Source organism: Hyaena hyaena, unplaced genomic scaffold (assembly GCF_003009895.1).
Source record: "Hyaena hyaena isolate Hyena2069 unplaced genomic scaffold, ASM300989v1 scaffold_13, whole genome shotgun sequence".
Lineage (NCBI taxonomy): Eukaryota > Metazoa > Chordata > Mammalia > Carnivora > Hyaenidae > Hyaena > Hyaena hyaena.
This window is the reverse complement of record NW_024080645.1, coordinates 1,179,710-1,191,787: the sequence shown is the minus strand read 5'-3', so window position 1 is coordinate 1,191,787 and position 12,078 is coordinate 1,179,710. Positions and strand designations below refer to the sequence as shown.

The 12,078-nt window shown below is 53.6% G+C and overlaps 1 protein-coding gene across 1 annotated transcript in view; it reads right to left on the bottom strand.

The window, feature by feature from the left end:
• Positions 1-12,078, bottom strand: part of ACAN (aggrecan) — a 39,162-nt gene that overhangs the window by 10,931 nt on the left and 16,153 nt on the right. The window contains exons 10-11 of the mRNA XM_039217395.1: positions 11,742-11,951; positions 5,257-8,847 (exon numbers count right to left, since the gene is read on the bottom strand). Of these exons, the coding sequence (XP_039073326.1) occupies positions 5,257-8,847; positions 11,742-11,951 (3,801 nt within the window). The remainder of the gene's footprint in view (positions 1-5,256; positions 8,848-11,741; positions 11,952-12,078) is intronic.

Below are 12,078 nucleotides of genomic sequence, written 5' to 3'. Positions count from 1 at the left end.
AAAAAAAAAAAAAAAAAAAAAACATAAAAAAGAGAGTTCCATATAATACACAAAACATACAAAATAAGTATCAATCAATTTTTTATGTTATCACTAAGGCTTCCAGTCTACACTAGGCTATTAGTAGTTAAGTGTTTGGGGGAGGTCAGAATTTATATGCAGGTGCTAAACTGTAGGGGGGCTGCACCCCTAACCCCCAATGCTATTCAAGGGTCAACTGCGGTTCCCTGTTAAAATCTGCCCATAGACTGTTTAGTTATGTCAAGTCATGACGGGGTAATTTGTGTTTTCACTTTAACTTTGTATTTTCACTTGCTTTGAAAGCATTTTCCCCACCTAGGGCTAAGAGTTCACTGAAATTCAAATGAATGAAATTCAAATTGAAATGGACATGGGATCTGATTGGGACAGTAGTTTTCCACTTCAGCTGCACATTAGAATCACTGCTGTAGTTAACACGCTTTTAAAAAAAGATTTTTTGGGGCTCCTGGGTGGCTCAATCGGTTAAGCATCCGACTTCGGCTCAGGTCATGATCTCATGGTTCGTGGGTTCAGCCCCCTGTCAGGCTCTGTGCTGACAGCTCAGAGCCTGGAGCCTGCTTTGGATTCTGTGTCTCCCTCTCTCTCTGCCCCTCCTCTGCTCACGCTGTCTCTATCTCTCTCTCAAAAAAAAAAAAAAAAACATTAAAAATAAAAAAAAAGAAATACTAAAAAAAGATTTTTTAAGAAATACCAATGCCAGAGTCCCTCTTCAGACCAACTGCATCAGAGTAGCTCCAGGTGGGGCCCAGATGCAGTGATTTTTAAAAGCGTCCAGGTGATTCTAAGGAGCAACGAGTTTTAAAACATCAGAGCCAGAAATCTCAGCAAAAGCCAGCAACATAGGTGGGGTGAATGCTGCTGCCTTTTTAAAAAAAAGTTTCCTTACTTATTTTGAGAGAAAGAGAATATGAGCAGGGGAAAAGGCAGAGAGAGAGGAAGAGAGAGAGAGAATCCCAAGCAGGCTCTGCACTGTCCCTGCACAGCTTGACACACGATTCGATTTCACAAACCCTGAGATCATGACCTGAACCGAAATCAAGATTCGGTCGTTTAACCGATTGAGACACCCAGGTACCCCGCTGCTGCTTTTTAGTGGATCTGAATGGCAGAGCCCTGCTTCTAATCGCTAAAGAATCTGAATATCCATTAAACGGATGTTTATTTTGACGTCAAGAGTACAGATGAATAATTTGTCAAGAACTCGTTTATGGCACCCTGACTAAACACACTGGTGGCAATTGTCAAGTACTTTCTTTTAAGGATGAAACACAGCCTCGAACCTCATTTGCCAGGTACTGCCACAGGAAAAATGCTACATTTTGCTCCCTCTGGCGCCTGGAGAACACTGACCTCTGGTTTTAGTTCTAGCACAAGATAACAGTGGGTCACCCGTGGACACAGCGTGATCCTCAGGCCTTTGGGAAGCATCCTTAACACCTGCTCTTTGGAAGTGATAAAGCTTTTTCTAACCAGTAGAGTAAGAGACAGGGAAGCAGAAGTCATTTTTTATTAACGCTTCTTTGGGCCAGATGCTGTACTCAGATATTCCTCATTCTTTTTTAATTTTTAATATTTTAATTTTATTTTTGAGGAAGAGAGAGAGAATCAGAGTGTGAGTGGTGGAGGGTCAGAGAGAGAGGGAGACACAGAATCCGAAGCAGGCTCCAGGCTCTGAGCTGTCAGCACAGAGCCCAACGCGGGGCTCAAAACCAAGCACTGTGAGATCATGACCTGAGCTGAAGTCGGACACTCAACTGACTGAGCCCCCCAGGCGCCCTTAGATATTCCTCCTTCTTACAGCAGTTTCTCCACACTGACCGCACAATGGAGTCACCCTGGGGGTCTTAACCCCCCACCCCCCGCCATGCCAGATCTCACAGTTCGTGAGTTCAAGCCCCACATCAGGCTCTGCGCTGACCTCAAGAAGCCTGCTTGGGATTCTCTCCTTCTCTCTCTGCCCCTTCCCCCACCTAAATAAACATTAAAAAAACCCAACAACCCAGTGCCAAGGTCACAGGACCATTTCAATCAGAATCTGTGGGAGTGGGACCCCAGGCTTCAGAATTTTCTAAAGCTGAGAACTGCTACCTTGGACCCTATTACAAATGAGGTACTGAGGGCTTGCCTGTGGGTCTCCCCCACCTCCATTATGGTCGCCCCGAAGTTCATCTTCTGGCTTCTCTAAGACCGGCAACTGATTATTATGTTCAAGAGGGAGCTCTGACTTGGCGGAGCGTGTTAAACAAGTGAAGGAAGACCCCTGTCCGTGACCGCTCTGTGCTGCAGTTTCAAACGGGGGCAACTGCCAAGCTACCCACAGAGCTGTCTGGGGAGAAAGGCCTTTGGAAATACACACAGTCAGAGACGGGCTGTCTTTCCAGCAGATTAGTTAGGGTCCACTGCCACCTGCTTCTCATTTCATGAGCCCTGCTACGACCTGTGATACCAGCGTCCCATTTCTGCTTAGGGAAGGGGTTGCTAAGAAGGGAGGGAGGTGTCAGAAGATACCAAAATAGGGTGAGGGCGTTCTTCCCGGCTGTCCGGGAAGTCCCGCGGGGCTCTGAGTCTGCTCCTCTAGGACTTAGCACCTCGCCTAAGACAGGTATCCCTGCTGCTCTCCTCCAGCACCCCCAGAGGGAGGACGTGCTTGCACACCAGACACAATGTCCCCTGATGCCACCCACAGGACAGAAGGAGCCATTCCCACCACTGACTGAGGACGCAGAGCCCTACTTGCTGGAAAGCACACACAGGGTCTCCCCAGTTCCTTCAGGGGCAGCCTCTCCCAGAACGGAGGCAGCGCCCTGCCCTCCCATCCAGGTGGATGACGCTGGGACGTGGCTCTAGTCCCTGAGGTGACTGCGGCCCTGTGACATACTGCCCCCTAGGTGCCAGGGTCAGGACCGCCCTAGGAGAGCCCGCCCCTCTGGCCACAGAGGCCCCTGACTTGGCCAGAGGCTGACCCAGTGGAGAAAAGAGTGACTCCATAGTCATCCTAGTGCCTGTTCATACAGAACATTTCCTGGGTGTGCTGTGTCTATACAGCATATTTATATTACATGAGCGTATACTATGAGGTGTTAATTTGCATGTACAACAACATATACAAACAGAAAAATCCTTCCTTGTGCACGAGTAATGGCTACTGGGGGTCAGTCGCCCAGCCCTACGTGTCCAGCAGCTTCTCCCCAAGGACTCATGGCTCTGATTCTGCATGTGTCTGAGGAATGAAGCCCCTTTAAGAAAGACCTGGGACCAGAGGCTGGGGTCAGGGCGTGGGGGCATCGCGGAGATGCCTGGTTACCTCCAAGGGAATGAGCTGGAGGTAACCAGGCATCTTGTTTTGGGCGCCACCTCCTGTCGGGGGATTCCCCAGGGTCCTCACCTGTCCCACAAGCTGCTTCACCCATGGCGAAGGACAAAGGCCCCCGGGGAGGGGGGGGGCGTGGGTGCCCAGGGGGAGGGCGCTGCTAGATCACAGCCGATCTGTGGCCGTGAATCCTGGAGCTGGCGGTGACAAGTACCGCCTGCTATTTCCTTCAGGGCAAGAAGGGGACCCAAACCCCACCCAGGGCCAAGCACAGAGGGGTCTGCAGGGGTTTCCCCGAGAGGGTGGCTCAGCATGACGCAAGACAGCCCTGTCTTCCCTCCTGGGGCCCGTGAGGCATGGCTGGCTCTTCCCATCACATCCTCGCTCTACACTTCTCAGAAGTCACGATTTATCTTCAAAATGCGAGCATGTGTTGCGTTCGACTCATAAAACAATCTTTGGCTCGGGGAGCCTGGGTGGCTCAGTCGGTTAAGCATCCGACTTCAGCTCAGGTCATGATCTCACGGTTCGTGAGTTCAAGCCCCGCATTGGGCTCCATGCTGACAGCTCAGAGCCTGGAGCCTGCTTCAGATTCTGTCTCTCCCTCTCTCTCTGTCCCTCCCCTGCTCATGCTCTGTCTCTTTCTCTCAAAAACTAAGTAAATGTTAAATTTTTTTTTTTTAATTTCAAAAACAATCTTTGGCTTCACAAAAAAGATGAACTATCTTTTAGTTTAATTACTTGGACCTGTTCTCCTAAACTGCCGTGTAGAATAGAACATTCATCCTGTGGCTTCTACCCTGAGGCGTCCCTGCGCACCTCTCCCCTCTGGTCTGAGAGGCCTGAGCCTCCGCTGGCCTTGGTCGTCTCCTCTGACCTGTGGCCCCTTCTAGGGATGAAGGAGCCACCCTCCCGGCCCTGCCTGCACCCCCATGGCCGATGAGGGTCTTAGCTATGTTGCAGTTCTTGCTCGTGAGGCCAGGGGGGCACAGGCATGCACTGTGTCCCTCTGTCTCCTGGCACATCGCACTACACAGAGCTCCTTGGTTCAGGGACTGGCGGGGCTGCGGCTCTCAGGGAGATGCTGAGTGTCAAGGTCACAGCCACCTTGGGTGCAGCCGGGCCTCCAGACTTCGAGGTCGGGGCACTGGGCCCCTGAAGCCCACAAGGCTGGCTTTGGCTCAGCACGTTTCTGGGGTCTCTGTCCCCCTTGGGCACCTGGCCCTGCATCCTGCGGAGGGGGATGGGGTCTCTCGGCCCAGAGGGAGGTGCAAGGGATCCCAAGGCAAAAAGCAGAGGAAAATCATCAGCTTCTGGTGCTTGGTGCCTGGGTTGTGTCAAGGTGAGACTGTGGCTATCGTACAGAGCAGTCCTCTGTACTGGGGTGGCAGTGGGGACTCGAGTTAGGACAGCCAAAATGACACGTCATAGTTCCCTAAATTGTGCAGGTCTTAACCCTGCGTGAAATAAATATCTAGGCATAGATGTCATCAGATTCATTCTCTCCTCTCACGGAGAAAGAAAAACTCCACGGGAAAGTGGCGCCAGTAGAATTTCTAGCGTCCTGTAAATAGTCCTCCTCTGTCCCTCTGCCAAAGCACAGATAGCTGAATTCACATGTAACTGTTCTTGTGATGTAACTCCGCTGTAACAATAACAACCACTAATCTAAGTGTGTGCTGTGTGCAAGGTACGACGCTAAGTGCTTGTTCCGCATATATTTATAACCTGTTTAATTGTCCCTGGTACTAATTCCCATTTTACAGGTGAGGCTCAGAGACGTTAAGAAACTTACCTGAGGCTGCACAGCTAATCGGTAGTGAAGCTTGAATTTACACTGCCTCCTAACTACAGTCTGAACTCCCCGAACACATTGAAAGGAAAAGAAAAAATCCCAACAATACCTGCAACGGTTGCCACGGATTCATCCGTCCCTCCTGGAGGAGCTGAGATGGAAGCATCTATAGGGAAGGTGGCTGTTTGGGCTGTTTGGGTCTCTTCTTCCGAGTGCAAGGGGCTTGAAGACTCGATTTCTAAGTGCGTCTCTGCAGGGCGCTGGGTCTGCTCGGTCCATTCAGACTCTGGGACGCTAGTACCAATGACGACGTCCAGCCCCGACGTGTGACTGGACAGGTCTCCGCTGATTTCAGTCCTGTCTCCAGAAGCCGTCGGAGGGGCTGAAGGCCAGCCTGACGCCTCTGTGCCCACATCACGGGTGGTGGTTGACTCTTCCCGCACTTCTGGGGTGGCCGAGCCCTCCCCGGGGCCTTCTGGAAAGGCCGAGGTGCTGCCGCTCACCGCCAGGCCTGAGGCTCCCTCCACATCAGCGCTGGGGAAGGTGGAGGTGGCTTCGCTCAGGTCAGGGGACCTGGAAGCCCCTCCGCTGGCCTCGGGGGCCACAGACGCCCCCACCCCGGCCTCAGGAAAGGCAGGCGTCTGGCTGGGGCTGGATTCGGGGACCAATCCTACCCCAGACCCGGGGAATGTTGCCGTGGCTCCACTCAGTTCCCCAGACGCAGAGGCTTCTCCACTGGACTCAAAAAGCCGGGGTGTGTGTGTCACAGGGGGTCTTTGGGCAAGTTCCTGGGAAACAGTTGGTTCAGTGATGCCCTCCACGAACTCAGAAGTGATCAAAGTGACTTCCGGAAGTCCCGAGGCCTCCCCGCTGGTGCCCGTGGCCGCAGAAGATTCGCCACTTACATCCACAGTGCCTGAAAAGTCCCCGCTAAAATATGGAGTGCTTGACGGCTCCCCAGTGCCCCCCACCAGCCCGGACTGCAGCCCGCTCTGGTCCAAAACTCCTGAATGGTCTCCAGACACGTCTGGTGCCCCAGAGTGGGCACCACTGAGTTCCATGATGCCCGAAGGCCCTTCTCCTGCTTCTTGGGCTGTTGGAGCCTGGGTCACAGATTCCACCAAAGTCCTATCTACAAGAGAGACGGTGGGGAACCCAGAAGCAAGTCCACTGCCGTCATAGGCTCCCGAGGGCAGGCTGCTCCCAATCTCTGCTCCGGAGGCTTCTCCACTGACTTCAGCTACTCCACTTGGCAGGCCACTGAATTCTGGAGGCTGGGGGGTAAACCCGCTGGAGTCGACTGCTCCAGAAGACCGTCCACTGATGTCCATTATCCCAGACGTGCCCGACAGATCTGCCTCCCCTGAAGGGAGTCCGCTGAGTTCCACAGACCCCAAGCCTTCTTCTTCTTTAAATGTAGTCGGGGTCACTTCAACCAAACTGGTGTCCACAAACGTGATGCCAGAAGATTCACCACTGCCACTCACGGCACTGGGAAGCAGGTCAGGGATTCCGGAGGTTGTCTCACTGAACTCTGGCAGCCCCGAGGGCTGCCCACTGATACCAGGGACCCCAGAGGTTTCTCCACTCAGGTCTGTTATGCCAAATGGCTGACCACTGCCAGAAAGAACTCCAGAAGCTTCTCCACTGACATCCGGTTGGCCAGAGAACAGTCCGCTGAGCTCCGTCACTGCAGATGTTTCCCCAGAGAACTCTGATGGCTGTCCACTGACACCAAAGAATCCAGATGTTTCCCCACTGATATCAGGAGACCCAGATGCTTGGCCACTGAGTTCAGCTCCTGATGGGAGGCCGCTAACTGCCCCACTAATGTCCAGCTCGCTGAAGGGCAGCCCAAATGTTTCTCCAGCACCGCTGATGCCAATAGTCCCCCTCCCTTCCAGCTCACTTGCAGTGGTGGTTGTGACCACTTCCACCAATGTAGTGTCCACTAGGGAGACAGTTGGGAATCCAGAGGGAAGTCCACTAAAGTCAGGTAGGCCAGAGGACGGGCCACTTCCAAGGTCTGCCCCAGAATACTCACCGCTAAATCCAGAGGGAAGGCCACTTGCTTCTGGAGCTTGCCCACTTCCTAGAGTTCCAGAAGGTATTCTGCTTAAGTCCAAGTCTCCGGAAGCTGACCCAATCAAGTCTTCCTTCCCAGAAGGCAACCCACTGAGTTCCTCGGCTCCAGAAGGAGAGATCTCTAGACCCTCTCCTCCAGAAGGAAGTTCACCCAGGCCCTCTACTCCAGAAGCAGAAGTCTCTGGATGACCCTCTACTCCAGAAGGAAGCCCACTGAGGTCCTCTAATCCAGAGGCAGAGACTTCTGGACCTTCTCCAGAAGGAAGCCCGCTGAGGTCCCCTACTCCAGAGGCAGAGACTTCTGGACCTTCTCCAGAAGGCAGCCCGCTGAGATCCCCTACTCCAGAGGCAGAGACTTCTGGACCCTCTCCAGAAGGAAGGCCACTGAGGTCCTCTACTCCAGAGGCAGAAACCTCTGGAACTTCTCCAGAGGGTAGCCCGCTGAGGACCCCTACTCCAGAGGCAGAGACTTCTGGACCCTCTCCAGAAGGAAGGCCACTGAGGACCTCTACTCCAGAGGCAGAGACTTCTGGACCCTCTCCAGAAGGCAGCCCGCTGAGGTCCCCTACTCCAGAGGCAGAGACTTCTGGACCTTCTCCAGAAGGAAGCCCGCTGAGGTCCTCTACTCCAGAGGCAGAGACTTCTGGACCTTCTCCAGAAGGTAGCCCGCTGAGGTCCCCTACTCCAGAGGCAGAGACTTCTGGACCTTCTCCAGAAGGTAGCCCGCTGAGGTCCCCTACTCCAGAGGCAGAGACTTCTGGACCCTCTCCAGAAGGTAGACCGCTGAGGACCTCTACTCCAGAGGCAGAGACTTCTGGACCTTCTCCAGAAGGTAGCCCGCTGAGGACCTCTACTCCAGAGGCAGAGACTTCTGGACCTTCTCCAGAAGGTAGCCCGCTGAGGTCCCCTACTCCAGAGGCAGAGACTTCTGGACCCTCTCCAGAAGGTAGACCGCTGAGGACCTCTACTCCAGAGGCAGAGACTTCTGGACCCTCTCCAGAAGGTACCTCTACTCCAGAGGCAGAGACTTCTGGACCCTCTCCAGAAGGTACCTCTACTCCAGAGGCAGAGACTTCTGGACCCTCTCCAGAAGGTAGACCGCTGAGGACCTCCACTCCAGAGGCAGAGACTTCTGGACCCTCTCCAGAAGGCAGCCCGCTGAGGTCCCCTACTCCAGAGGCAGAGGTCTCCAGGCCCTCGCCTCCAACTTTAGGAACGCTGGGCCTCGTAATTCTCTCTTCTTCGCCCGAGGCCAGTCCACTTTCCACGGGCAGGCCTGAGCCAACTGCAGAGGTGAGACCACTGGAGTCAAGATCTCCAGAGGGCAGTCCACTTGCACGTTCCCCTGAGAGCTGTCCGCTGGAGTCTAGACGTCCTGAAACTTCTCCACTGCCTGTGAAGTCACCGCTGACTTCGGGTGCCCCGGATGCCTCCCCAGAGCCTGGCAGCTCAGTCCCAGCCAGCACCGGGGGGGCGGGTGTGGACGGCTCCTCCCAGGGGAAGGGCTCCTCCGAGGGGCCTGGCTCCTCTGAGGTTGAGGGCACTTCTGTTCCAGAAGGGCTTTCCGTGCTCTCCTCTGTGGCTGCGCCGGTAGGAGGCCATGTTGGAGGGATTCCTAGGAGAAAGGAAGAAGAAAACTGAGGTGTGGATTTAGTAACCCCGCCCCGTTTTAAGCTCATTCCTTCCTTCCACAGTAAGACATTTCTTGAGAGGTGTGTTTAGACATTTTCGAGTGGAACCTTGCTCCGTGTCTGGGGAAGGAAAGGAAGGAGGGGACCAGGAAGCGCCTCACCTGGTCGCCGTGTCCTGTGAGGCTCCGGGAGCGCCATCCCCATGGAAGTAGGGGCCTGGCTCCCATGGAAAGTAATCAAGGTCACCTCTCAGGCACTTCCAGGCTATCATCTCTTTTATCTAATTCCTTGACTTGCAAAGTGTGGTCCCTGAACCAGCAACACCAGCATTGCCTGGGAGTTTGATAGAAAAGCTGATTCTCAGGCCCCACCCCAGTCCCACTGAATCAGGGGCTCTGCAGTCCGGACAGCACATTGTCTTTTTTTTTTTTTTTTTTTTTTTTTACTGTTTATTTATTTTGAGAGAGAGAAAGTGCTAGTGGGGGAGAGGGGCAGAGGGAGGGAGGGGGATAGAGACAGTGAGCACGAGAGAGAATCCTAAGCAGGCTCCACGCTGTCAGCACAGAGTCTGAGGTGAGGCTCTGTCTCATGAACCATGAGATCATGACCTGAGCGGAAATCAAGAGTCGGATGCTTAACCGACTGAGCCACCCAGGCGCCCCAGCTTGTTGTCGTTTTTTGTTGATGTTAATATTTATTTATTTTGGGGAGAGCACAAGCAGAGGAGGGGCAGACAGAAGGGGACAGGAGGACCCGAAGCGGGCTCTGTGCTGAGTGGCTGACAGCAGCAAGCCTGACGCGGGGCTCGAACCCACGCAAGGTGAGATCATGACCTGAGCCGAAGTCGGACGCTCAACCGCCTGAGCCACCCAGGCGCCCCTACATGTTGTATTTTAAGAAGCTCCCCCACGCCCAGAACCCTGACAACACTGATGCCCCCTTCAAGTGTGAGAATCACTCATCCAAAGCCATCCCTCCAAAGTAGGGGAGGCCAGCTGGTGCTGTTTGCAGAAGCACATCAAGTATGTGAACTTTTTCAGTTCTGAGGGTGCTATTACAGAGCGTCTGGAAAACAAGAAAGAAGCCTCATCGTGCTAAGTAATCCTAATTGCATTATTTTCCTTCCACATTGTTTCCTTGGGCATTTACAAAACAACCTAGCTGAGACTGGACCTTCCATGTTCCTTTGGGCTCATTTCTCAGATACAGAACTTGAGCAAAGCAGGCACTAGTCCCACGGCCCAGAGTCTCAGAGGCGGGGAGGGGGTTCAGGAGAGCCGTCATGGCACGCGAGAGGGCTTTCGTTGGACGCATGTGTATACTTCAGGATTGCCACTTACAGTCATGATACAACGTCTCTCTTTTAAATAAATTTAGGTTTCTTTTCAATGCTTATTTATTTTTTTAGAAAGAGAAAGAGAGAGAGGGAGAGAGAGACAGAATGTGAGCAGGGGAGGGGCAGAGAGAGAGAGAGAGAGAGGGAGACACAGAATCTGAAGCAGGCTCCAGGCTCCGAGCTGTCAGCACAGAGCCCAATGCAGGGCTCGAACTCACGAACCACAAGCTCATGACCTGGGCCGAAGTCAGATGCTTATCCAGCTAAGCCACCCAGGGGCCCCATTTTATTAGGCTTCTTTTTAAAAGCAAGTCAACTTTAAGAAAAGGATGTAGAGTTAATAACAGTACAGATGGTTCCTGATATGGTTGATCAGCAAGGTGGTAGGGAACTGAAGTTTGGGAAATGTTTCTATGGGTCCGTTGCAGTCCCTTCCCATGGAATCTCCCACGAGCTGCGGCCAGGATCCTGTGCCAGGCCACACACTGAGGCCAGAGGACCTGGTTATTCTTGTCCTGGTGAAGGGGAGGTAAGGAAAGTGTCACAGGCAGGTGTGGCTGCTGGGTGGGGTCTCTGGGCCAGAATCCCATCTGCTCCGCTGACGCACCCTCACCTTCTGAGTGGAGGGAGGTCTGACTTTGCATTCCTAGCACCTAGACTCATTTCTTCAAATGAACATGGCCCTGGGTGAGGTGACTCTGCTAAGCACACACACGGTACTGTGCCTTTAACTCAGCCTTACCCGGGGGCGCCAGGGTGGTTCAGTCAGTTAAGCATCCGACTCAGGTACTCAGGTCATGATCTCACAGTTCATGAGTTCAAGCCCCATATCAGGCTCGGTGCTGACAGTGCAGAGCCTGCTTGGGATTCTCTCTCTCCCCCCACCCCTCTCTCTGCCCCTCCCCTGCTTGTACTCTTGCTCTCAAAATAAATAAATATATAAATAAATATTAGTGTATCCAAAGGCCCTGAGAAGGTCTGCAGCGAGGAAACCCATCAATCCTTCTGTAAGCCAGCATTTCCCAAGCCTTATGGCCACAAAACACTTTTTCCCAAGCCTTCATCCCATCGAGTCCCATCTGATTTTATCAGGACAGATGGGGCTCAGGAAGCTCTGGCTGGGGATGTCTCCCTGACGACGGACATTGAAGGAGGAGCAGGACAACCAGACAGGTCACACTTTCAACGACCCCTCGGGGTCCTTACCCCTCTATTAGAGATCCTCTCACAACAGAGATTTTAAAAAGTTGGAAGGTAAGAGTGTAAATGCAGGAGGACACAGTGAGAGCCCCCGATGGGCTCAGTGATGGGCGCTGCAGTGTGTCAGTGGGAGACATTAAAAGAAGGGAGCAGCAAGTTCAGGGATGGAGAGAGACAGAGAGAGAGGTGCTGCCCCTTTCTTCCCTTGGCCGTTGTCCTGGAGGCCAGTTGAGGGGCCTGAAGTTGCCCACACCAGCACATTCAGCTAGTGTGACGCAGAGGGCCGGGGACACAGAGCATAGGTCCCACCCCAGGACACACCCCGGAGCCCTAGGCACACACCTGGTGGTGGGGAAGTGCCCGCCGGGGTGTAGGCCAGTTCCCATTCCGTCTGGTTCTCTGGCTCAATGGTGAAGTCTGGGATTGTGGTGGCCTCTCCTGAGGGGACAGCAGCCACACCAGGCACCACCTGGGTGGCGATCCAGTCTTCCACGACAGCGGGGGTGGGCGTGCCACCCTCTTCTTCTCCTGGAGAGGGCGCTGCTGAGACACCTAAAGAGATGAGTGTGGTAAGAATTCCTTCTTTCCGTGACCCACCCCAGGTTGGCCCTTCTCAAGGGGGATCAGGGGATTCTGAGAGGGGCCAGGCGGGTGCAAAAACCTCGCTAGACCTCGACGC